Here is a 23796-nt window from a genome sequence, read left to right as displayed (position 1 = left end):
ACGTTTGAACGCACAACAGTTCCTTCCTCCTTTTATGCCTTAGTGGCTGCTTCAGTAGCATTTGTTGGGGTTATCCGTCCATCCAATTCATGGGACCACGATCTCTCTATCACTTTGGGTTGGTACAAACCTTCACTTCAACTCAAAGACGGACTGATGGGATTTTGGGTTCTTTTTCCTGGTTGCAGGTCAGAGATTCATATCCTTGTGAATGGGATATTTCAGGAACACCCAATTTAATCACATCTAGGACAAACATTCACTGGGATTAGAGGATAACCTGATTCGAAATTTGGAGGTCAAAGATCAAGGTCACTGTGCCTCAAAAATCTTTTGGTACAAATTTTCACTTGGACAAACAGATCAACTGATTCGATTTGGGTGATCAAAGGTCATGGTGGCCTCAGCATTTTTTGGCGGGGGCTTTCTTGAACATTATATCTCAAGTCTCTCATTCTAGAATCTTGATTTCAGTGCTCAAAAGATAAAATGCATGCAGACTGAAACTACACCGGTAAGCAAAGGCGTTAACCTCAGGGCCTTTGACTAGATGGAAACTTTGTCGTCTAAGTTCCCAATAGAAAATCACCTTTGTCTCTAGGACACTGTCAATATTTTGAAGTGTAACAAATAACCGAACCGCCGTTGATGGACCCGACCCATCTCTCTCTTAAAAGAAATATTGCCACGTCCTCACGCTGTGCATTACCAGCAGCTTGACAGCCGCTGTTGTTTGTGGCAGGTCTCTGTCTCTGCCAATGCGACAGATGCTGTGTATGAAATGGTGGCTGGAGTAAATGATTCAGAGGCGCTAACATTTAGCCTGCGATGATCAATGAGGACTTTCAGAGTCGGCCCTCCCAACCGATTGATTTATGGAGCCCACCACTATTTGTTTTGCTGCAGAGCACTTTTTGGATGGGCATCAATCATCATTATCAGACAGAATAGAATATTTCTGGGGGCAGCGCCTCTGTGTGCGACTGTGTGTGTGTGTGTGTGTTTCCTGTTGTATTTCGGTGTGAGCGAAAAGTTTGCTTGTGTATGTCTTACTAAATAAGTGTCTAATCTCTCTGTGTGTGTGAGAGAGAGAGAGAGAGAGAGAGAGAGTTGGTGGGGACGTGGTGTGTTTATGAGCGCTGCAGTGCCCTGGTAGGAATGAGGTTAGCTGCTCGGACTCAAGGTGGTGCATTCTTGGCACGGCACGCCACAGCACGGTGCCGGGAACACCAGAGTGTAACGAGAGCAGGGCAACGACGCCGAAGGGTTTCAGATCTGGAAACGTTGCTCTTCAAATGACCTCCAGCTGACACATGCACACACATGCACACACGCACCGGGCTCATGTACACATCCATTTATCCATAACGGCACTTGACATCTTATTTTGCACGAGACAATTTCCACTCCGCTGGGATTTTCTGTCTCGAGAACCCAAGCAACAAACGACTGGCAAGCGTTGAGTCAGCATCTTGCCCCCCACCCCACCGCCCGCCCAACCTTGCCTCCCTCAATGTCACAATTCCCCACAGGAACAGTGCATTGTCCCTTTAATCAATTCCCCACGTCTAAATCGCAATATTAACATGCTGAGGACAGTGGAGGCTGCATTTTCTTGTAATGCAATCAATTTGTCACATGGTTTGTGTGCGTTGCGAGAGTTGAGCTCGACGTGAGTCACATGTAGATGTTGGTTTGGGGATACAGGAAACAAACACACACTTGGAGAACACAGACAGCATTAACTCCTCCTCACTAGATTCCAAACACGATATAGAGGTATGAAACAGCATATATATTCACAACAGCAATAACCAGATAAACACACAAAAACACACACACACACACACACACACACTTCAAACCTGCTGTCGAGTGATGCTCGAGAATAAAGCAGCCCTAATGGGAAAAGCCTGTGTGTGCATGCCTTCCTGCTTGCGTCTGTATCTGATTACGTGTTAATTTACTTTGATTACACAGACTGTGGCACCCAGGGGTGGTGTCGGATTTACTGACAGGTGTTCCTCCACACGCTGGGCCTCAGTCCCCACGTTTGTCTGTGACAGAAAAGATGCCATGTCTCTTACCTCACCCTGCGACAACATATGTGTCACATGAACTTTGAAATATCATAATTACGAACACAACCTTGCTGATATAGAAATGTAGAAACTCTCAACATTTCAAGTATGTGGCTCCAGTAGAATACAAATTCTGTAGCCTTTAGCATGTAGAATAATTGGAGATCATTAGCTGCTGGCGGCTGTAAAAGTGGATGGTTGGTTAACTTTAATGAGTAGAAACTGGCCCCACTTGTTCAGTGACTTACTGAAAAACACCTCATGAAGTTCAGATAAAGTGTACGTTTTTGAAGAAGTTGTGATTTTGTCTTTCAAATTTCTTAATGCTTCAACTGCTAAATGTAGGTTTATGTATACATAAACATAAAGGTCCTTTGGCTGTGAGCACCACAAATAAACTTCCTTTCACCTCCATTATATTAGGATCTCTCTTTTTATATCAGGCTCTTATAGAAAGGCTGTTTTTATATAATTCGGGTGAACGTCCCCTTTTAAATTAGTATTCTGTGTTCAGACTTATAACACTTTTCAGGCAACGTGTCCAAAAGGCTCAAAAGTTTCTAAAAACTGATTTTTATTCGCCATATTAACTTTCTTTGCTTTTAGAGAAAAACAAACTGTCCAGCTTGTTATGGTTCTAGTTATTACTGTTTAAGAAATATATATATATATATATATATATATATAATGTGAAAGTGCATTCTTTGTTTGCGTCATAGTCATATAGATGTTATTATTGTGTGCAGGGGCACAGAAGGCAAATCCATCACGCCACCAGTTTTTGTTGGCTTTTAAAACAAACATACACAGATGCACAATATTTACATTAAATATAACATCTTTTATATAATATATAGATATTTATTCATGTGTTTGAATGGGACCAGGTTATTATGTGTTTGTTTTCATCCTACGTCATGATTTGCCAACTCGCCTTTTTATTATGTCAGCCTATCCCTGGTCATCTCTCTACCATTCTTTTATTTCCCCTCTGTCTTGTTTCCTGTGCAGCCCTCAAACACGCATGCTGCAGTCGCTCTACTTAAAGTGCTGTCACCCAGTCAGAACATGAATAATACTGAATAATGTAACTTGCGTGCATTTATAGACAGACAGCAGAGGCGAGAGTTCCGACCATATAGGGGAAATCCATTAAGTGGCAGTGTAGAGACGGTGCAGACGTAACACATAATGCACATACACACAGGCTGCGTAGACAGAGGCCAACTCTTACAGGATCTCTTGTTTGGGAGAGAAATTTGGCAAATCACCGGGACAGGCAAGCAGTTTACATTTGCAGCGCCTCACTTCCTCACACTGACTGTAAACACACAGTATATAAACACACACACACAGTGATGACATAAGAGCACACAGAGCTGTGATCTATACTGTGTCAGCCCCCTCAGGGCATGGGGAGCTTTCAAAAGCAAATGGGTGGAGGTTGAATCAGGACCTGCAGCACATACATGAGTTCTTTGTGTCAGGATTTGTTTGATGCTTTTTGAAAAAGACATGCTTGTACATTTGTGTGTGTGTGTGTGTGTGTGTGTGTGTGTGTGTGAGTGTGTGTGTGAGTGTTGTGCTCATGGGGCACCTTGCTGATTCCGTCACCCTGTCTACCTGTGTGTTGTTCCCCTGTGGTACAAAAGCACAGGTGCGTGATGTGTCCTTCACTTTAATGTGCTATCAATCTGTGAAGTTGGAGACACGCCAGCCTTGCCAGCCCTCCACACATACACACGTCTGACACAGACACACACACACACGAAAAAAGCCACTCACACACTCACAGCTCAATACTTGTACTCTAGAAACGTCCGTCTCAGAAGAGATTTTGCGCGAAGATGAGAGGAGAAGCTCCTTTTTTTAAAACTGGGGCTTTACCTCCGCCATTAAATTATCCATCATGCAAATACTCTCCCATTCTGCAGAGAGAGAGGCAGAGGAAGAGAGAGAGAGAGAGAAAGCCCCAAGAGCCATTCATCCAGTCTGGCTCCAAATCTAACATCTTATTAGTCAAGTACAGTTTGTTGTTGTAAAACCTATTTTACTGTTAGCGTTTGCCTAAACCAAGAGATTATATCATGAAATAATAAGCTACAGTCACATCAGGATAAAGTTTAATGTTTGCCCCCGGTAACAAAGGGGAATTATCACTACCCTGATTGTTGTAGGCTCATCATAAATTAACGTTAGACCAAATTACTGCAGACAGATTTAAATTTTTACAGTTAAACCTTCGCTAATTAAATAAAACTGCACACAGGGAATAGTAACGCATACCTCATTTTTACAGATATACAGTTTAACATCTTTAGGCTCAAAGTTTTGTTTTTGTGAATAACTGTTATTCATCTCACTTGTCTCATGAACACCATTTTCACTTCTTGGCAGCTGCAAAACAGTTATGAGCTAAGTGTTTGTGGACACAGAACCAGACCTTAAAGGAGAATGTTCATGATTTCAGATGAATGTTTAGGGCTTCTGTTGTCGTATCGACTCGGTTGTGGGGAAGCTAACTAGTTGCCATCTGGTCCGGTATTGTCAGATCCGGGTAGGTAGATGGACCTATGATGCAGAGTTTAAACAACAAGTGTCCTTTTAATAGGTGAATGTCCAACAGGAACAAAACAACAAAACTGAAAAAAACTAAAAGCACATGGGGGGGTGGGGGGGGGGAACCAGAAGCCTACGAGGTGATGCAGAGGGTGGGAGCTCAGGAGACAAGGGACACAAAAAGCACAGGAGATCCCCCTTGCTTAAAGCAGCAAGGGGGAACTTAAACATGCTATGTAAATTCCAGCTGTTATTATAATATAGAAGCAAATATTACAATGCAAATACAGTGGCGCTCACAGAGACAGTGCTGCCCATATAGGATTTGACATTATGATAATCTAAAGGATTATTACTTTACGTTTAAAATGATCTTGTGCCTTGAGTTCATGTGTGAAGTAAGTGTGTATTTACTGGTCGCTCATTGCACAGCCGTTGACAGACATCGGGAGAGAGTGGGAGGACTCGCTAAATCCTACTTATCTTCAAGATGAAAGTCCTGTAAGTTCGCGAGGAGTCAGTTAAAACAATTCCCATCCATTTACGTCTAATTTGAGGACGTCCTGCTCCAAATCTTCGCGAGTTGAGATGTCGCAAGCCCCTTAAGGCCCTTGGGCCGTGAAGGACAGCCATTCACAGATATTTATCATCATTATTTTTAAACCATTCCAGCTTTATTAGACATTTTGAAGTGGTAAGTGACGGCATGGAGCAGTGGTTTTCGTGCTGACATTCACAAAGGTCACAAGACAGATTCAAAACCATGATGCTGCCTCCTGCGGTGACTCATATCCAGAGAACATCTATAGCTCTCCCCCTTTAGTTCATGTTCAATGCATAAATAGATATATTATCACATGTATTCATGTTCAGTGGGTGTCATGAAATCCATTTAATGACATGCTGTGACAGAGGGCTGCAGCATTAAATCCTTATAATGAAAGCAGATGATATGACTTATTCAAACAGTTCTCATCACAAATCCATGGCATACTCCTAAATCAAGGCTCAACATTTTGTAAATGGGAGAAGATCAGTTTTTAAACTCAACCCACCACTTTCGTCAGGCTGTATGCAAACTTATGGCGCAGCCCTTGTATGTCTTCATCTTCCGCAGAGTCAAAAGGAATAATCGTTCACATTTCTTCTGGAACACAGAAGTGGACGGATAAACACTGAGCTGACAGAAACGTAGAGCGCCTCAGTGGCTGAAATTAGAAGTGACAGAGAACAAGCTGGACCCAGAGAGCTGAATCCCAATTAGACAGGTCTGTCTCAGATTCGTATATGTGCACACGCGTTTCATTTGTGTGACTCTCTTGTGCGTTAAGGACTCGGCTCGCGATTCGCCCGTAAGCCGCCTGCTCCAGACCAGCTGTCCCTCCGCTCTGCTTTCTCTCATCAGGCAGTGGTCGGCCTTGTGGCTGCTCGCCCCATGAGGGACATGGACTATGTGGCGGGCTGCCATCTTAGCACCCTGGCAGAGAGATGGGGCCTTTTGGAATTGGGAGACCTGGTATTATGTTACCCGCTGTCTTGATTTTTTCATGTATTCATCATCAGTACAAACTCCATAGATAAGTACTTCACGCAGGCAGATTAACCCCTGATTACTGTGAATGCCTTGTTGTGTAATATCAAAGCTTAAGCCCTGTAGAATACAACAGCAGTAGATAAGAAGGTTAACTGATCCTTATGTATGTGCAAGATAATTTCATGATACCAAAAATAATATTTCAGTGTCTTTCTGTATGGAGTTATCTCGCAATAGGTTCCTTTATGCAACATCACCAACAGCATGCTGCCATTAGATACAGTTTGGATCTTAGTGCATGTAAAGGCGTTAAAATGAATCACAATCTATCAGTAAACCAGCAGGTTTTCTGTGAGGTGACCTTAACCATTTTTACCGTTTCCATTCAACTGTGTAACACTCAAACCACACATCCACTGCAGGCCAATGTTTCCTAGTTGCCACAAGTGTGAAAAGGAAACTGCTGAGTTTATATAAACAAGCGTAGAGAGGTAAATAATTCACATGGCACTTTTTTGAAGACACGCGTGTTGTGAAGCGAAGCATTCACCGCCACCCCCCTCAAGCCCTCTGGGACTAAAGTGAATTGGGTGATGGTGTGATTAGAGCAGACAAGGACAGACTGAAGTCTGACCTCGAGCCAGAGGTAACCAAGTGAAAAGAGGAGGACGAAGGCGCAGAGGAGGAGGAGGAGGATGGAGAGAGCTTTTTTGAGTGTGATGCCACAGGTCAGCAGGTCTTAATAATGCTGTATCACACTAGATTGTCTTTATAATCTTACATTAACATGACGATTTGGCTGATGGAGTGATTGTACCCTCTTAACTTGTACGCGTCAGCATCCCCTCACTGGGCATGAACTGGACACACCAGTCTATTTTGGTTGCAGCTTGTGTCATGTCTGAACTTTGCAGGTGTCTCTGTTACAAAGTGGGCGCCCGTGGAGAGTATTGACTTTTTGTCAGCGCTTGTTGAACCACAGAGTTCTGGACTACTTTAACTTTGAATGGCTGTGATATGAGGACACGTCTATTAAGGGGTTTGGAGATGCACAAGCAAGAGCAGCCGCAGTGTGTGTGTTCACACTCAAACTGTTACACTGCCATCATGTATTCACCCCCTCTTTTAAAAGAGACTTTGTGTTTAAAAAAAATAAAATCTAATAGAATGATAGTAATATTCATCTGTGTAAGGTTTTAGCATGGAAGAAACACATCCAAATGTGTGTGTGTCTGTGTGTGAGTGGTAGAAAGTGGTACAGTCAATTTGAATTAATCAAAATTATTATTTAGCCTATTTAAGCCAACAATGTGGACCCTGACAAAGACCATTATGTTTAATTTTCTTGAGTAGAAGTGCTTCAGACAGAAAAATACCACTTAATGTTTCATTAACAATAAAGTATGGATTGGGAAAATTATTAAAAACAAATCTAAAAGCCAATGTTCTTGGCAGACAGGCACAGCAAGAAATAAAGAAAGCTGCTCGTTTTGGGAGGGAGCACAACATATATCTTGGAGAGCCAGAGAGAGATGGACAGATAGGGACGAGGAAGTAAAAGCAGCACTAAAATGGCGAGGAGGAGATGGTGTGATAGAGAGATGGAAGGATAAAGAGGAGAGAGGAGTCGGTCGGTGGCTGGAAGCAGGGAGGGGAGGGAGGTAAGAGGGGTCAGGAGCAACTGGGGGGGGCGATGGACTGATAGAGAGGGAAGGAAGGAGAGATGGGAGGGCTGAACGATGGAGGGAGGAAGGAGGATATAAGATAAGGACGGGCATTGCTCAATTATTTCAAGAGAGGGAGAGATGAAGAGTGAAATGAAGGAATGACTCTCAGAGGAGCCTTCAAAATAGTTAGGTCGTTAGTTAAAATACCAACAACTCTGTGTGTGTGTGTGTGCGCTTTCAGCCCCAAGACGTGACACACACACACCATAAGCTGTGTGAGAAAGGTTTTGTGCAAACGTGTACATGAGCGTTGGGGCAGCGCCGCGGCCTTGGTCGAAGATAAGCCGACATAATTAAGAGGCCATTCATAAATTTGATAATGAGCACAGCATGTAACAGAGAGAGAGGGCGTGCGAGAGGGATCATGTGTAAGTGTGTGCATGTGAGTGTGTGAAGCAGACAGAGGAGACACACTCGCTCAGTGGGTGTCTCCTATATTCCATATCGGGCGTATCTGCGGCCGGAGATAAGTTATCATTATAAGATATGTCCTGCCTGGGACACGTACACACTGTCTTCTCCGTTTCTCTCCATTTGCATAAAGAGGGCTTTTAGCGATGCCCTTGTAGCCTCAATGACACGATCTCTGTATTAGGCAATGTGCGACACACACACACCTCCACACACTCGCATATGCATAATGTACTAATTGCTTAACATATAGAGTATCATTTTAAAATTAGTGGGAATTTATTTTTAAATGTTTCCAATGCTAACCCTAATGATATACCATTAATGCAGGGCTGTGTGCTAACAGACAGACCTGTGCAACTTAATATCTTAGAATAGAAAATGTAAAAGAAATAGAGGTATTGTGACAAAATTTATAAAATAATTAAGCCAATAATACAAGGACAGACATAATAATCTTTTTATCTAATATATTAGAAAATCGGCAATTTGCAATACAATAAGTAATCTTGGGTTATTCTCACTATTCAGGTTTAAAAGAGAGCGGAAAAAAATCTTGTACATTATTTCAGACATTTAAATTCTGGATCATAATATAAGGCCACTTTAAAAGTATAGCTTTTATATACAAACTGGGCATAGCTTATCAATGTAGAGCCCTCCTCCTCCCAGTACATGTCAAGGTAAAGTGAACACTCAAGCCTTAGACACAGCAGCTTCAAATATTAAGAGGCTCAGACACACACACACACACACACTCACACACCCTCGGGGTTGTATGTGAGGCTTTCAACGGAAGTATAAATGTTGGATTACTGTCAGTCAGGGAGCTGGGGAGTGCTTATGTCAGCGAGGGATGCGACACAGGAAGTGGAAGTGGGCGAGAATCACAGTTTAGATTGAGCATGTGTGAAGCATGTGTGAAGCATGTGTGAAGCATGTGTGAAGTTCGGCAAGCGAAAGCACTGGGGCCGAGGTTTGCGTGCAGGGAGTCACCCGTGGAAAACACCGGGCGGTGAAAAAAGAAACGGGAGGAGAACCCCTCTGTGGAGAGGGACGGATCCAACCTGTGCCACTGAGCTTGTGGCACGTGCACGGAGGAGACGGAACTCGTGGTGCTTTATCGTCTGCTCCTCAGCCACCGGCTGCCGTGCTCATGATGTTTTAAAATTAAAATCACCTTCAGCTCTTGTGGACTAAAATACCGTGGAGTCTGCTCAGAAGTGGACACAACATACATGGCTGAAAATGGAGCGGACATTATGTTTTGCACAGTGGACGCTATTTAACAGGGACTGGCATTCAATTTAAGAACACTCACTGGTTATACTTATAGCCTTGGACACTCGAGCAACTGCTTTCTGTGGGCCTGAAGCTGCAGCACCCACACTGTAATCTGCACTGTCAACATGATGTACAGCCTGGAGATCGTTCACCGACAACGACTTTGTGGACTCACACGGTGTTAGCCTGAATATACACTGTCGATCCAAACAGGCTCTCTGCTGTGGTTCTCTAATCTCGCCGAAAGCAGAAGTACTTTTTATTGCCCGCGTGCCGTTGCCAGAGTCCCGTCCCGTGCCAGGCAGTTGTAATGAATAAATGCACATGCTTAATGTTTCCTGGCAACCTAACCCTGAGAAGTTGATTATGTATAGGACACACATTCACCTATTTATTTGCCTGATTTGTTTTTATGGCATATGATATTGTCCGTAGAGCCGCAGAGACGATTGCTTTGACGATTGGCTTTCTCTGTTCGTTCATTGTGTTTTTTATATTTCTTATAATATAACAGCCAGAATAGAACTGTCCTTGTCCTATTTTACATTAGCAAAAGAGCTTTCACTCATACAGCACTTGGTTATTCAATTGAACTTAAGTGACAGGTTGTGGACAACTTGACAGAAAACTAGCAGATACAACTTTTTAAATTTTTTTTTTTACATCAGATTATGCTTTATCGACCATACATGACATCTCAAAATATAGCCCCATTGCTAAGACAAGGAAACGTGAGCAATTTCAGCCAATAAAACTATTTTGGTGTAAATTTGATATTGGTTGACCGTCTGTCCCATTGAGGATGGGTTGTGATTTTTGTGGCGGAAATACTTCCAGAGTTTGTCGGGGTTTGCGATTTAATTGAAAGCAAGTGCAACTGCTGACATAAAAGAGGTGCCAGACTGTCCCAACCCAGCGTGGGGGCAGCCAGGCAGCTTGCAGCCGGTAAATGAAGGACTAGTTCCGTCCTCAGTCCTCAGCTGTGGACATCACTCATTACGTTTGTAGATGGAGTGATGACAAAACCAGCTGTCTAAAAAACTACTTCTAGGAGATGTCTGGTCTTCATCTGAAAAAAAACTTTGTGGTAGTTCCCCCCCTCCCCTTCACTTCAACCTCCTTAATGCGCCTGTTTCTGCACAAGCTCCTGAAGTGTTTATGAAATAGAAAGCAGTCACCAAATATACATCCCTTTAACCAAGCAGCAGTGTTTCAATTATTTTACCTTCTTGCCATTCCGAATCATTTTGTGTACATGCAGGTATTAGCTCAATCTTCACGGCTCACCAGCTGGTTGCTTTTGTGACTCGACTTCAAAGCTCTCATTCACCTTTCAAATTGGAGTGTTTAATATTCCTTCCATCGCCACATATCTCAGCCTCCCAGCTCTCAGTCCTCGTGCAGCCTGAAGGGGCTGTGACTTAACTGTAATTACAAAATACCCCAGTCCCACATCCGCAGCAATTAGAGAGGCAAAATGGCTGAGGATTCCCTCCACCCCTACCCCCTGCTCGCCTCACCTTCCCTCCAATTCAACTTGAAAAGCTGCCTCTCTATTGCCCCTCCTCTCTACCCCTTAAGAAGCCATCATTTGTGTACACAGTGAATCTCCAGGGACCTAAGAACGACCCAATTAGTCTTGTTTTGCCTCCCTAATGCCTGACAGTAATGATTGGCCTGACGATAGTCATTATGGCTTTACATGTTGGTCCGGGTCTGTGAGCTTGTTGCCAGATTCTTTGCATACTCCTGCTTAAACAGCGACTGAGCTGGTCCAATGAAGAATCTCCGGCTCTTGAGGATTTTGAAAGATGATCTGAAGTTAAGCTCCCGTTAAGCCACTCGGCGGGGAACCATCGACCTTGCCTGTCCTTCAGAAAGGCAGAATGCGGCCACTCCCAGAGTTGCCCTCTGTATCTGACCTCAACCTCTTACTTCCCAGAGGAGGAAAGAGATTTCCTGTAAGATTAAGTACTCTGTTAGTTTTGTTGTAGATCTACAAATATGTATTTACGAGAATAGTATGGTACAGCTTATCATCACAGCATATACAAGATAGTTATACCTATTTGCCACTCATCCATCCATCCATCCAATGGAAGCAGCCGCAATATGGAGGTTTCATCGATGCACTCTCTCGACTGACACAACCAGTCTCAACTGTTAATTGGGACGTTTCAACTGTTTTAATATTATCAAATAATAAATTAAACAAAACCTACAAGAAAATGAAAACTCTAAAATGACAAATATTATCTTATATATTTGATGTGGTCATGTCTTGTTAGGTTGGTTGGCCTCACTTCTGGGGAGCAGTCATTTCGTCAATCTTAATATATTGTCTTTGGTACCTTCTTAGAGTTCATGGAAATGTTTTTCTGTCAAGATGTACGTGTAAACGACAATGTTATATAGTGTATCTCCTGTTTGTGTAGCAAAATGTCACACAAATCACCTGGTGTAGTTTTAAATATTTTCTTCCTGTCGGTTATGAGCATGGGCCTTTGTCTTACTGCCTCAGCCAGCGGACACAGACATCCTGTACGTGCGCGGTGATGGCAAGTCTAGCTGCTTGTCCGATTTCACCAAGTGACAGGAGCAACAAAGTGGGTGTGCATGCGTGATTGCGTTTTCAATGTTTTAACTTGTGTGAGTTAGAATTTTATAATCACGTGTATAATTGGACAACTCTCAGCGCATGCCGTATGAATGAAGAATGAGGCAATGCATCCTCAGGATTAAGTTTTAATTTGATCCTTGGTTAAATATCACCTGAACGCCTCAGTAACTCCCTCACACATGCACACTAGACTCATTTCAGTCCGTCACTGAGGAAGGCAGAAGATTTCTCCAAAGCCAATTCAGGCTCTGCGTGCCAAGTTATATCACAGGGTTTTTGAACCTTTGGGGCAGCCCAGCTCGACTGCAGCGTAATGGAGATACACGACAGTAATAAATGAATCACCAGCAGAAAGCCAGGCAAGCTGACCTGCCGACAGAAGAGGAAGAAGAGAGGCACCAAGGGGACGACTGGGAGAAGACAACCGACAGATGAGCAGATGCACGGATGTAAGAGGAAATCACTGAGCCAGCTGAAGATGATTGGGGTTGCCCGGATGGGTTTTAAGGGGAAGGCCCGTCTCCGAGCGCATAAAGGGAATTATCACCGTCCAGTTCAATAAAACGGCTTGTATAATTACAGTGCAGTTTATTAACGGGAGGGAAATTGAATCCCTCAGAACTGCGGTGAGAACTGTGAGAGGAGGAGCAGGAGGTAGATAAGCAGGTGAACAAAGAGGAGAATTATAAGAAGAGGATGAGCAGGGGAAAAAAGAACGTACTGTAGCTTCCCTTCTCCTATTATCTCTGTTCAGCAAATTATCCTCAGAGGCGCAGGGGCTACTGTACAACTGTTTCCTCTTGTTTTCTCTATGATGAGCCGCAGCCCGCTGCTCTGTGAGGATAACCCCATCTCGCTCGGCCCCATTTCAGCTGACAAACGAACTGTGCGCGCAATGGCCAGCGACAATTTGCCTACTCCGCCCACCCCGAGGTGCCATTTCAGGACATTGTGGTTGGCTGTTTGTTGTCGAGTCCTCGCTGCCTGGTGTCACCGATCCAAGAGCAATTGCACTAGATGGGGAGCAGCTGCTTCGATGAGATCTGGAAATAATTAGGAGTAACATTTTGTGAACTGCGTGGCATTTCGGCTGATTGCAGAGCTGCCAACGACAACATAGGGGTGTGTTTGTGGGTGATTGAGAGAGAGAACGAGAGAGTGTGTGTTTTGGTACGGGGGCATGAATGAATCGAGGACACACTGGAGGAGAGAGTCTCTGCAAATCAGTTTAATTAAAGAGTACCGATGCATGAGATTAGATCGGGAGCCTATGGTGTAAAGGATATGATTACACAGTGAGAGAGACACCGATTGGATATGGAGAAAGAGAGAGAAAGACAAAGGGGAGCGAGTGGCTGATGGTGAGAGGTTGGGAAGAAAACCCAACCATATTGCGGGGAGACTCCAGTGGTGGTTGTTGCCTGTGGCGATGCACAGAATGCTGGTCCCTTGGTGCTCCTTTGGCTGCCACAGCAACTACGGTGTTTCCTGTCTAGAGGATGCAGCACCTTTTGTGTGTGTGTGTGTGTGTGTGTGGGTGTGTGGGTGTAACATTTCAGGCTGTGCCGCCTGTCTGGCGATGAGAACCTAATTAGTTGTGTCATACAGAATATGGTGACAAGATGCACAACTTCAGCAGGTAAAACATCCGCAAAGCGTTTATGTCCTGTGTCCTTGTCGGTGAAAACGATGAGTCCCACATTGCATTTTCCCAGAATACAAATTCTCAGATCCCTGGCAAGTCATGAAAATGAAAAAGCATTTCCTTTAGGTCCAGTTAACATTCATTCAGAGTCAATCACGCATCTGGTGCTGTGGTTTTGAAACCGGATTCCCTTTTTCTGTTGTCTGGCATTAACCTGCGTGGAGTTTTCAGACTGAGGTTTACAAGCAGCCAGTTTCTCATCAGTGTCAAGAAAGCTGTTAGTAGCAGCAGGATGTATTTAACTGACCTGTAGTAAGACTTGATTATGAGTTTGATTCGTTCCATTCCCAGTCTGAAATTGGAAGAGAAGGTTGGTAGCATTCTAATGGCTCAACAACTAGGACTTTGAAACTATGGCCGCTGAGCTACACCAATCAATCGATTTATTGTATCGATTTTTAGCATTGTGACCAGGCATAATTGTGATCTGGCATCATAAAGAACTTGCTCTGCGATTCTAAGACAATTTCCGGATATGTATTGGTGATGGACTCCAGGGACATTGTTCTTATCACAAAGCCCATAGAAGGACAGCTACTAAGTATATTTCCAAAGATGTCTTCCTTTAAAGTTTTACAAAAACTGCTGAATGCATTTCCTACACTGTCACTATCTGCTACTCCATCTTCCTACCACTTGCAAGATCTACAGTACTATTCATATTTCAGCCAATATACTACGAAGATGGAGGACATGACAACTCCGCAGGTTGTAGCTGAAGAATCTTGATGTCCCCCTAGTGGCTGTCTGCAGTACAGGTCATAAATCTTGCTTCCTTTTTGTTTGTGGATGGGATGTGGGCCAAGCTAAAAACTAAAGCTACTCGTCAAATACATTTTGGTTTCTGTCACTTTAAGTAGTTCTTATCACACTGATGGGTGAGCAAGTGTTTATTTTTCCAATCATTTTAATTAGTTAGACAAACAAGGTTAAAAAATCACGATGGACGGTTGAGGCTTCAGTTCTCGGTAGTGGAAGGAAGTTGAGGCCTTCTTTATACACAGTGCAGGCTCCAGCCAAACACAAGCTCAAATTTGTTCTAGATGATTTTAATCTCATTACGCAAACACCACTGGGACCCTTATGTCAAAACATTGTCATCTATTGCATTAAGCTACTGCGATGATGGACAGCAAGGGTCAGTCGAAAGAAATATGAAACAAGGTCAATCCACCTAACCAAGTTGGCCTTATCATCGCCAATGATCACTGACCTCATTTATTTTCTTCACCAACATATCATTTGACCAACATTTTGATAACGATATGACCTGAGGACAAGAAAAAGACAGCATTGTAGTTCCATGACTGTTGATTGCCTCATTTGAGAACGGATAAAAAAGAGAGAGGAAGAGACAGAGGACGTGGAAAAGTGAGGCACATGAAAGGCAAAGTTTTGTTTCCTTATTACGACTACTGACACTCGTGAGATAGGGTTCTCTGTCGTGTGTGTGTGTGTGTGTGTGTGTGTGTGTGTGTCCGTGTGGGCAAAGGGGAGAGAGGGAGGGAGATGCATGTACAGCGAGAGAGCCTGATTAGCATTGTACCCCATGTTCCACCGCCGCCGCATGGAGAGAGGGAGGGAGTTGGAGCGAGGGATGAAGGAGGCAGAAGTGCTCACTCTGCACTGTGCCAAAGGAAGAAGGGGAGAGGAGAGGAGGAGAGTGTCTGTATCTTCAGAGGAGGGAACGGTGTGGAGAAAGACAGGTTTGGAGAAGCTCTCTCTCCTTTAGTCACATCGTCTTAAAGGCCCCAGCGCACTTGTCCCAGATGAAAGTCGACAGTCTCGAGACACACTGCAATCTGTTGTCCTAGAACCCAATGTGCATGAAGGTATGCAGAGGACTTTCCCTCTTACTCGTTTGTTTTGAATTAACATTACCTTCGTAAACAACAGTGGTGCAACATATCCTTTTCATTCTATTTACATTGTATTACCTAGAACCAACATTCATCACACGAGCTGACCTGCCCCGAAATGGAGGTTGCATAGTCCGACGTAGATCAGTTTTTTTTTTTTTTTACGAGACCATCTTGCACCGTGTAGAATGCAGATGACCTGTAAAATGTAGGGGCCCTCACACAAACACACACACACACAGGCAAACATACACATTTAACTCAACCTCTTTGTATGACAGCAATAAATGTCCCCTGGATATCAAGAGATTTATATACTTAATATCATATAACATTTTTCTCAGTAATTTGTTTTTATTGAATCATTTCATTATTAAGACAGCCAATATGAATACCCTGTATTGGCATATATTTATGTGTTTTTTTTAATTCAGTGAGTGACAGTCTTGCACTGTGCATGTTCTTTAATACTATAACATAGTATCAATTCTTACTGTTAACACACATTAATAGTAACACATTACTACTGTAGTTCATTTTGACTGCATACATCTGCCTGTTGCCTGCAACACTCACCACAGTGCCAGATGGTAATCCCCTGTGTGTAGTTCCAGAGTCAAAACAAAGGTCAATGCTCATTATCATTGTAGTAAAGGAACGTGTTGAAGACAAAATCAATGGTATACATATCATAATCATATATCATATTAGATAAGAAGGATTTATTAACCTGTAACAAACTATTTTCTGAAACGCCACCCTTATGTTTAGAAGCACCACACATAGGGCTGTGAACTGTTTCTGATAATAACATTAAAGCAAATTGATTCGCCCTCTTCCTCTCAGAGACTCTGGGTGGGATCCAAGTGAAGGATTAAACACAGAGTCCTTCTAGGTTGTTTAAATTCGTCAAGTCATTGTCGATTCACCCTTCCCTCCAGCCCGTTACCCATCTGCGCACAAACACACCCAAACACACTCACAAACACCTGCACTGTTTCTTCTTGAGGTTGAACCCCACCCCCCCACCCCGCCCCCCGTGCGTGTGTGTGTGTTCTCAGGGAGACAGCAATTGGTCATTAACTAATGCACGTGGGAGAGAGCGTGTCTGTCGCTGCCGGCCTCACAGAGGTCAGAGGTCACTGACGCAAAAGTGCACCGGTCCCTCGCAGGGCCGGCTCTGCCTCATCCATCTCTGTCAGAGTCTCAGCCAAGAACACACACACACACACACACACACACACACACACCATCACAAGCATAGACAGAAACACACATGCAGGTATTCTCAGGTGGATACGGTAAATATGCGGATTTCAGATGTGCACACAAACAGACAAAGAAATTCATTACACACACAAGCACACATGCACACGGGCACGCACGCACATGGAGTATCCTCAAAGTAGCTGGTGTCACTTCTAAATAGATGTTGTGTTCTTGTTTTTGTTTGTTTACTCTCATGTGAGCCATTTGAGAATGACAGCAGCAAGTGTGATGACCTTTTTTATCATGACCTTCATGTGTGTGGGTGTGTGTGTGTGTGTGTGTGTTTGTGTGGATGTGTATATTTGTGGATGGTTTGTGGACTACACATGCATGAGGAGAACCGTTACTGTCCTCACAACCCAGATATGTCATACACATCGGGTTATCCTCTTTGTATCAAACAAACTGGATATGGTCTTAATAGTAGTATATATATATATATATATATGTTATATGTGCAACTTCAGCAGGAAACAAGCACTTTAATTGCTTATCCCAAATCTTGCAGTGTTCATATTTTCCGTTCACTGACGTTTTCTTGACCAAAAGCTTTTTACAACTTGGTCCTAGTTTTAAACTTTTGAGAATTTGACCAGTCTCTCTTTTGGGGGGTATTTCCTTCCCCATCTCGAGTGTTTATTTCCTCAACCTGTGCGTCGCTGCGAGGGATGGTACAATATGGTGTCATTGGGAGAGCCTCTGTTAAGAGGGAATTGGCTTGTATTCACCTCTTATGGCTCCTAAGGGAGGGTCCCCATTTATCTCTGTAGAGGCCAGCACTTACCCAGGAAGAGCAGCAATATAGAGCAGTTTTTAAAAAGCTGGAAGATTTAAGGTGCCGTTTAGAGAGGAGGAGGAGGAAAAAAGCGATAAACTGAGCGAATATACAGGGAAGAGAAAGTGTGGAGACGGACAGTAGTCCCGAGAAAGAGAGATGTTGTTGTTGAAGACAGAAAAAAGCGTGGGTGGAAAGTTTGATTATTTGCCATGGACTCTTTTCAGTGGTTCAACACCATGGCCACTGGTAATTGATCTCTCCGTTTTCCTCCCACCCTTCTCTCTCCCTCTGTGATCACCCTCCACTCCTTCGCCTCTTTCCAACTTCCTCCATCCTGCCTCTTCTCATCTTCTTCTTCCCTTGCTTCTCTTGAACCTCCTCTGTACTTTCTTTCTCCCAAACGCCTTCACTCTTGCCTTACTCCTTTTCCTGTTTGCTTTCCTCTACCTTCTCCTCCGTCTTCTCCTAAATGTTTCCCTGCCTCCTGTTCCCTTCCTCCTTCCTCCCGTCCTCCCCCTCAGGTGATGTCGTGTCCCGGCCTCGATCGGCACTGGGTGGGCGGGGTCTGCAGCTGATTGATGCTGTAATTAACATCAGTAAAGACGGGTCCCGGGACACTGAAAACCTCTGCACCAGCTGACTCACACCGACCTATGTACTCCTGTTTTGATTTAGCCTTTGCAGCATTCTGTTCCTTTACAGGCTTTTTAAAGAGAGGACAAGACGCCGGTACGCCAGCTCATTTCAATCTTTGCTACGTTTCATCTTTTAACTTAAAGCTAGGGTTGGTAATCCTGGAAAAGCTAGCGAGAGTCCCATCCCCTCCCATCGGCCCTCTCGTTAAAGCTACGCCCATTTGAACACCCAGCACCTGACAACTGCTACAGGACAACTTTTGGCTTGCTATCTTCTCGTTGTCGTCTTTGCTTCAGTGCTGTATGTCACTTCGGCTGAAGACTCTGGTCATGTGCAGTGAGAGCACAGGCAAGGTGTACGCAGGTTAGACAGCCATTTATATTTAGGGCTGGATTAGTTGTTTGTTTGGTTTTTGAATTCTGGATGCAAATTCTCTCCCCCTCCTTTACTTTCTGTCTCTTATCTAATATATTTGATTACGTTTTTGTTTTCCTCTGTGATATAGGCTAGACCTGTCACCGGTTACCTCACCTTTTCTTTCAGTCGTTCCTTTACTCCTCTTCTCTCATGGTCACATTTCACAGACAGCCCTCATTCGACGACAACTCCCGAGGGTCACTTTCCCGTCTCTTAGCTGAAGTGTCTCCTTCCCTTTGTCTTGGCTCCTGTCTTGATTTATACTCACCATCCCTGGCTCACTCTTTCTCCCTTTCATCCCATTCTCTTCTCTTTTTATCCCTTTTCCTTATCTTCTTCTCCATATCCGCTCCCTCCGTCATTTTCGGAGACAGCTGCTTTTGTTTCTGTCTCTCTCTCATTCACTCTCTCTCTGACTTAATCATCAGACCATTCATTTGAGCTTGAAATCACTAAGCTTTTCAGCACAGGCTGGAAACGTTCACCCGTTGGTTTTCTAATGAATCCACCACTTTACTCCCCCAACCCACAAGTGGGAGCATGTTGTGTCACTTCTCGTTCAAGTGGTCTCTTGTTCCCTTTGAACACTTTTCTCATGTAGTCAATGAGTCATGGATGCTTCTTAAAGTACGATCGCTTCAACATTGTGAAAATCCTTATTGCTGTGATACTGATGTAGTTTAAGTTAAAGTCACATAATGATTTCAATCCACAGACATTATACTGACATTTAATGCATGACTCTCAGGCCAGAAACCAGAGTTTGTGTCCTGTTACACCAATACATGCTTTTTTTAAATGTTATTTAACCATAGCCACAGTCTTCACATGTTTTTTTTTACAGTAGTTACAGAACTTTAATCATGTGGTATTGGATAAAAAAATAGGAGAGAAAAATAGATCATTTAATAATGTATTTCAACCTGACACTTTCAAATATGCTATATAAAAGGGGTTATATAATACAATTGGGTCAAGGGGGTATTTGCCTTAATAGTTAATAGTTGAACTGCCTTTACATACCAGTTTTCTTGTCTCAATGATCACAAAAAACACTGATCTTAAGGCACATGTGTGATTTCATTTTTCTGTTAACACCGAGCTGAGCCCAACCTGAACACAACAGGCATTCTGTCTTTCCAACGTACCTGAACCTTGAACACTTGGTTATTGCTATTTTCCATGAATACAAACATGGGCAGTACAGTAAAATATGAGCAACACAAACATTGAATGGACACGTGAGGGGAGGAAAATAGACAAAGGAAAAGAAGGTAAGCAAGGTTGTATTTATGTTAAAGGAGCATTTGATAAGTCATAATCTGAAAATGTGGATCATTATATATTAAAGCCAATTTAAACCCTATTGTTTCACAGGATGTTGTCACATCTTATCAACTCAACATAGACACTAGGTTGTATCATTCTGTATTTTTGTGTAGTAATTGTAATCCCATTACATACAGCCTACAGAGCCTCAAGGTTGAAACACACTCGCTTAGCTTCTTTTGCGCTCTCAAGTGTTTCTGCGGCTGTTTGTGTGTGTAGACATTGATCTCTCTTCTGGATCACACACCCTGACACACCGGAATTAGATTTTTACAAATGTCAACTTGATCTTCCCTTACCAAGCACTGATAGGATGGAAAAGAGGGAGAAGCAGTTTGTTTTGAAGGGATACCGCCCCCTTTTCTCTCTTTATCCTATGAGGGATGAGGCTGCTGGCGGTTTGGAGATGATTGATGGTCCCTGTAAATATGGCCATTACCATGCACGTTTTCTTTGCCTTTGTGCCCATTCTTCACTGTCAGCCGGGGCCAATATGAGCCCCCAATTTTATGCGATTTAGCTCTGCACTTAGCGTGAAACATGAAAAATATGAGAATGTTTTCAGAATTAAGGGTGGAAAATATGGAAAAACAACAATCCCTGCTCTCACTGTGCTGTGTAAAGAGTCCACCTACAGTATCACACTCCTTGTTGTCATCTTAATACTGGTATGCGTTATTGCCTTTGTGGCTGCCGCCGAGTGTTTACCATTGGATGCTGTAATTCTGCCGCGAGATGAAATACTAGCAGTTGTAAAATCCATATGTCCATGGATTAATAGCCTCGGGCTCTCACACTAGTGGTGAGAAAGACAATATTAGAGTCAGTGGGGAGTAACAAGCTTATTAACTCGAGAGAGAGCTGAGTAGTCTTTCTCGGGCCATTGTGCAGAGACATGGCATGTTTAGCAGGAGCAACCGTGCTGGAGTTTACCCACAGTGCTCCAGTTGATAACAGGGAAGTACAGCTACATATGGCTGGGACTGGAGGACTTTTAAATCGTGTATGCATACAAATATACGATAATAACAGAGCTGAATGCACTGGGAGTTTGCACACATGTCCTCATGTGACACAGTGACAGTAGCAGAGACACAGACGGGAAGGATCACAGTCTGTTACTGCTGCTCCGTTGCTCGGCCTCAAGGAGTAATTACTTGAAAAATGCAACTGTGCTGCGATTCCACCTGTCAGGCAGCACAGAGAACAACGTGTCAGCCGGTTGACTGAGAGTTTGGTGTTACATTATATAACCGGTAGGCAATTTGTCGGGGGATGAGGGGGGCGTCGCCATCCCCTCAAAATCAAAATGCGTTCTCCTTGATGACCTGACAATATCGCAATCTGCTCTCAGCCCTCCAATAACTCTGCCACGGACTATCCAAATTCCATCGTTCACTTCAGACGGTGGTGCATTAACAACTTCTACCGCTTAACATTGACAAGTTTAAGGAACTTCCCACACCCAAAATCACTACCAGAGAGTAGAGACTTAAGTAGAGAAGGACCCGATTCAGTAGGGGGCCATTTCAGCACTAAATCAATTGCCACAGTGAATTGTGACTTGTCTGTACTGGTTTTACTTTCCATGTGATGTTCTGCAGGCTGCCTCTGTCTGGTGGGTTGCCTCAGCAGAAATGTGTCCTTTAGGGTTGATTGCACTGAAATGACTGAAAACAAATTTCCCCTAGGGGACAGTAAGGTCTTAAGTCTTCAGCATAGGACCTCTTTTCTCGTCTCTAGAGGCTTTGCTGTGATACATGTCGGAATGCCTGCCTTAGGATGTGCAGTGAGGAAAGTACTAGATCTCAATTTTCAAAGGCTACTTTTTATTCAGGTGTGTTAAACGGAGTTGTATGAGAGAGAATTTTACCAACAAGTAATAATTTTGAGGTTTTATAAGACACTAGGGTTAGGGTTAGGGTTTATAAGAACAGGAAGAAACTTTATCAGAACAGGAAGAAACAGAGTTCAGTGTCCCAATTCCACACCTCATACAAATAGTAAAGGTACAGTGATATGTATTTATAGTACATTGTTTTTTCAGGTTTGTATGAAGAAATACATCCGGCTTCAAGTTTTTAGCCACATGTAGCAAACCTAATGCAATGCAATACATCACTTCTCCAATAAACCCTTCATGGATGTTATAAAGCTTTTGTTGGAATTGGGTCACACACCCTATTTCTTCCGGATGCAATAAATGTAATGCAACTGTGGCTGTCGACCTCTGCCAACTGAAAGAGACCACAAAATATGTTTCTAAATATTAAATACAAAATATTTGACCCCTTAAGAACCGATTTACCGAAATAAATACGAACCTTCGGTTATAATGCTTGATACTGCATCATTCAATGTAATTTGCATTATTTATTGTAGTGGAAATGTGCAGTACTCGTGTTTAAAACCGGTTGAGGGGCACTAAGTAAAGTGCAAGTCTAGTACTTAAAATCAACTTACAATATATCCAGTGTCCCGTCTGCTGTTTGTTGTGGATTCATTTTGGGCGCCGTGATGCATGAAGCTGCTGATTCCCCGCAATGAAGTGCTGGAGCTTTAACTCTGCCAAGCGCCGAGACAGTTAGCGAACTACAATGACCACAATTCATCAGTGATGCGTCAGTGCTGTAGCACATCTGGGCTCCCTGGAGTTTTACTCCTGCGTTGGTGCTGACACGGACTGAATGGAGACCGTTTAATATGGCGTCTCGACGAACAGATGGAAGTGTAATAATCTGCGATTGTCGCAGTGCCTTCAGCTTCAAGTGCTTTGACAGACTTGAGTGACTAAGAAAAAAAAATGAATCACCGTGCTCTCTAAACGAAACATCGATAAGTCGCCTGCGTATCCCAGTGTAGCTGAAGTGATCTGACTACCTGTGGGAAACACATATCCATACTTAAACAATCATAAATCTTGTCCTCAATAACTCTATCTTGTCTCCTTTTCTTTCATCCCCTTTTTGTCTCCCACTCTTCCTCTGAGTGTCATGTCTGACATTCAGCACAGTTTGTCTTGTTCAGTCATGTTTAATTTGACCCCAGCTACATGCTGGAAAATGGGTTTATTCTTATCGGTGGCAGTCTGTCACAGCGGTCGCTCGGGCAATTTCTATTCAATTTGGAATAAATGTTCCAAGTTGCTTTACCTCTAGGATCGCAAGCTTGGTATGCAGTGCAGTGGTTAGCTCTGTCATCGCACAGCAAGAAGGGTCCTGATTTGAATCCCAGCTCGGCTTTGGGCCTTTGTGTGCACAATTAGATAAATGCAAAATATATGAAATAAGCGTGTAATTGTTTCAACGCTGTGCTTTTAACAGAAGTTAACCAGCTGATTTGAATTTGTCCAGCTTTCTGAAACCTGAATCTCACTCATTACTCAACAAGGATCTATTTTGGACGATTGAGCCGCTCCCCTCTATTGAGGACCTGCAGAGATAATTACACATGTTCTTGTACAGAATTTATATTAAAAGCTACATCACATGCATGCCCACAAAAGAAATACATTTATTAGTGTGGTCATCAGGTCTTACATAAAATGAAAAAATGTAATATTGTGACACTTTAACAATATAGCACGT

General features: G+C 43.2%; 1 protein-coding gene across 2 annotated transcripts in view; it reads left to right on the top strand.

The window, feature by feature from the left end:
• Nucleotides 1–23796, top strand: part of fgf11a (fibroblast growth factor 11a) — a 69792-nt gene that overhangs the window by 4984 nt on the left and 41012 nt on the right. The window contains exons 2-3 of one of the 2 annotated variants that reach the window (XM_062384170.1): nucleotides 8659–8666; nucleotides 8968–8983. The exons of the other annotated variant lie outside the window; for it this stretch is intronic. Of the exons in view, the coding sequence (XP_062240154.1) occupies nucleotides 8659–8666; nucleotides 8968–8983 (24 nt within the window). The remainder of the gene's footprint in view (nucleotides 1–8658; nucleotides 8667–8967; nucleotides 8984–23796) is intronic. 2 annotated transcript variants of the gene reach the window in all.

Source organism: Platichthys flesus, chromosome 24, assembly GCF_949316205.1.
Source record: "Platichthys flesus chromosome 24, fPlaFle2.1, whole genome shotgun sequence".
Classification (NCBI taxonomy): domain Eukaryota; kingdom Metazoa; phylum Chordata; class Actinopteri; order Pleuronectiformes; family Pleuronectidae; genus Platichthys; species Platichthys flesus.
This window is presented reverse-complemented; position numbering and strand designations above follow the sequence as displayed.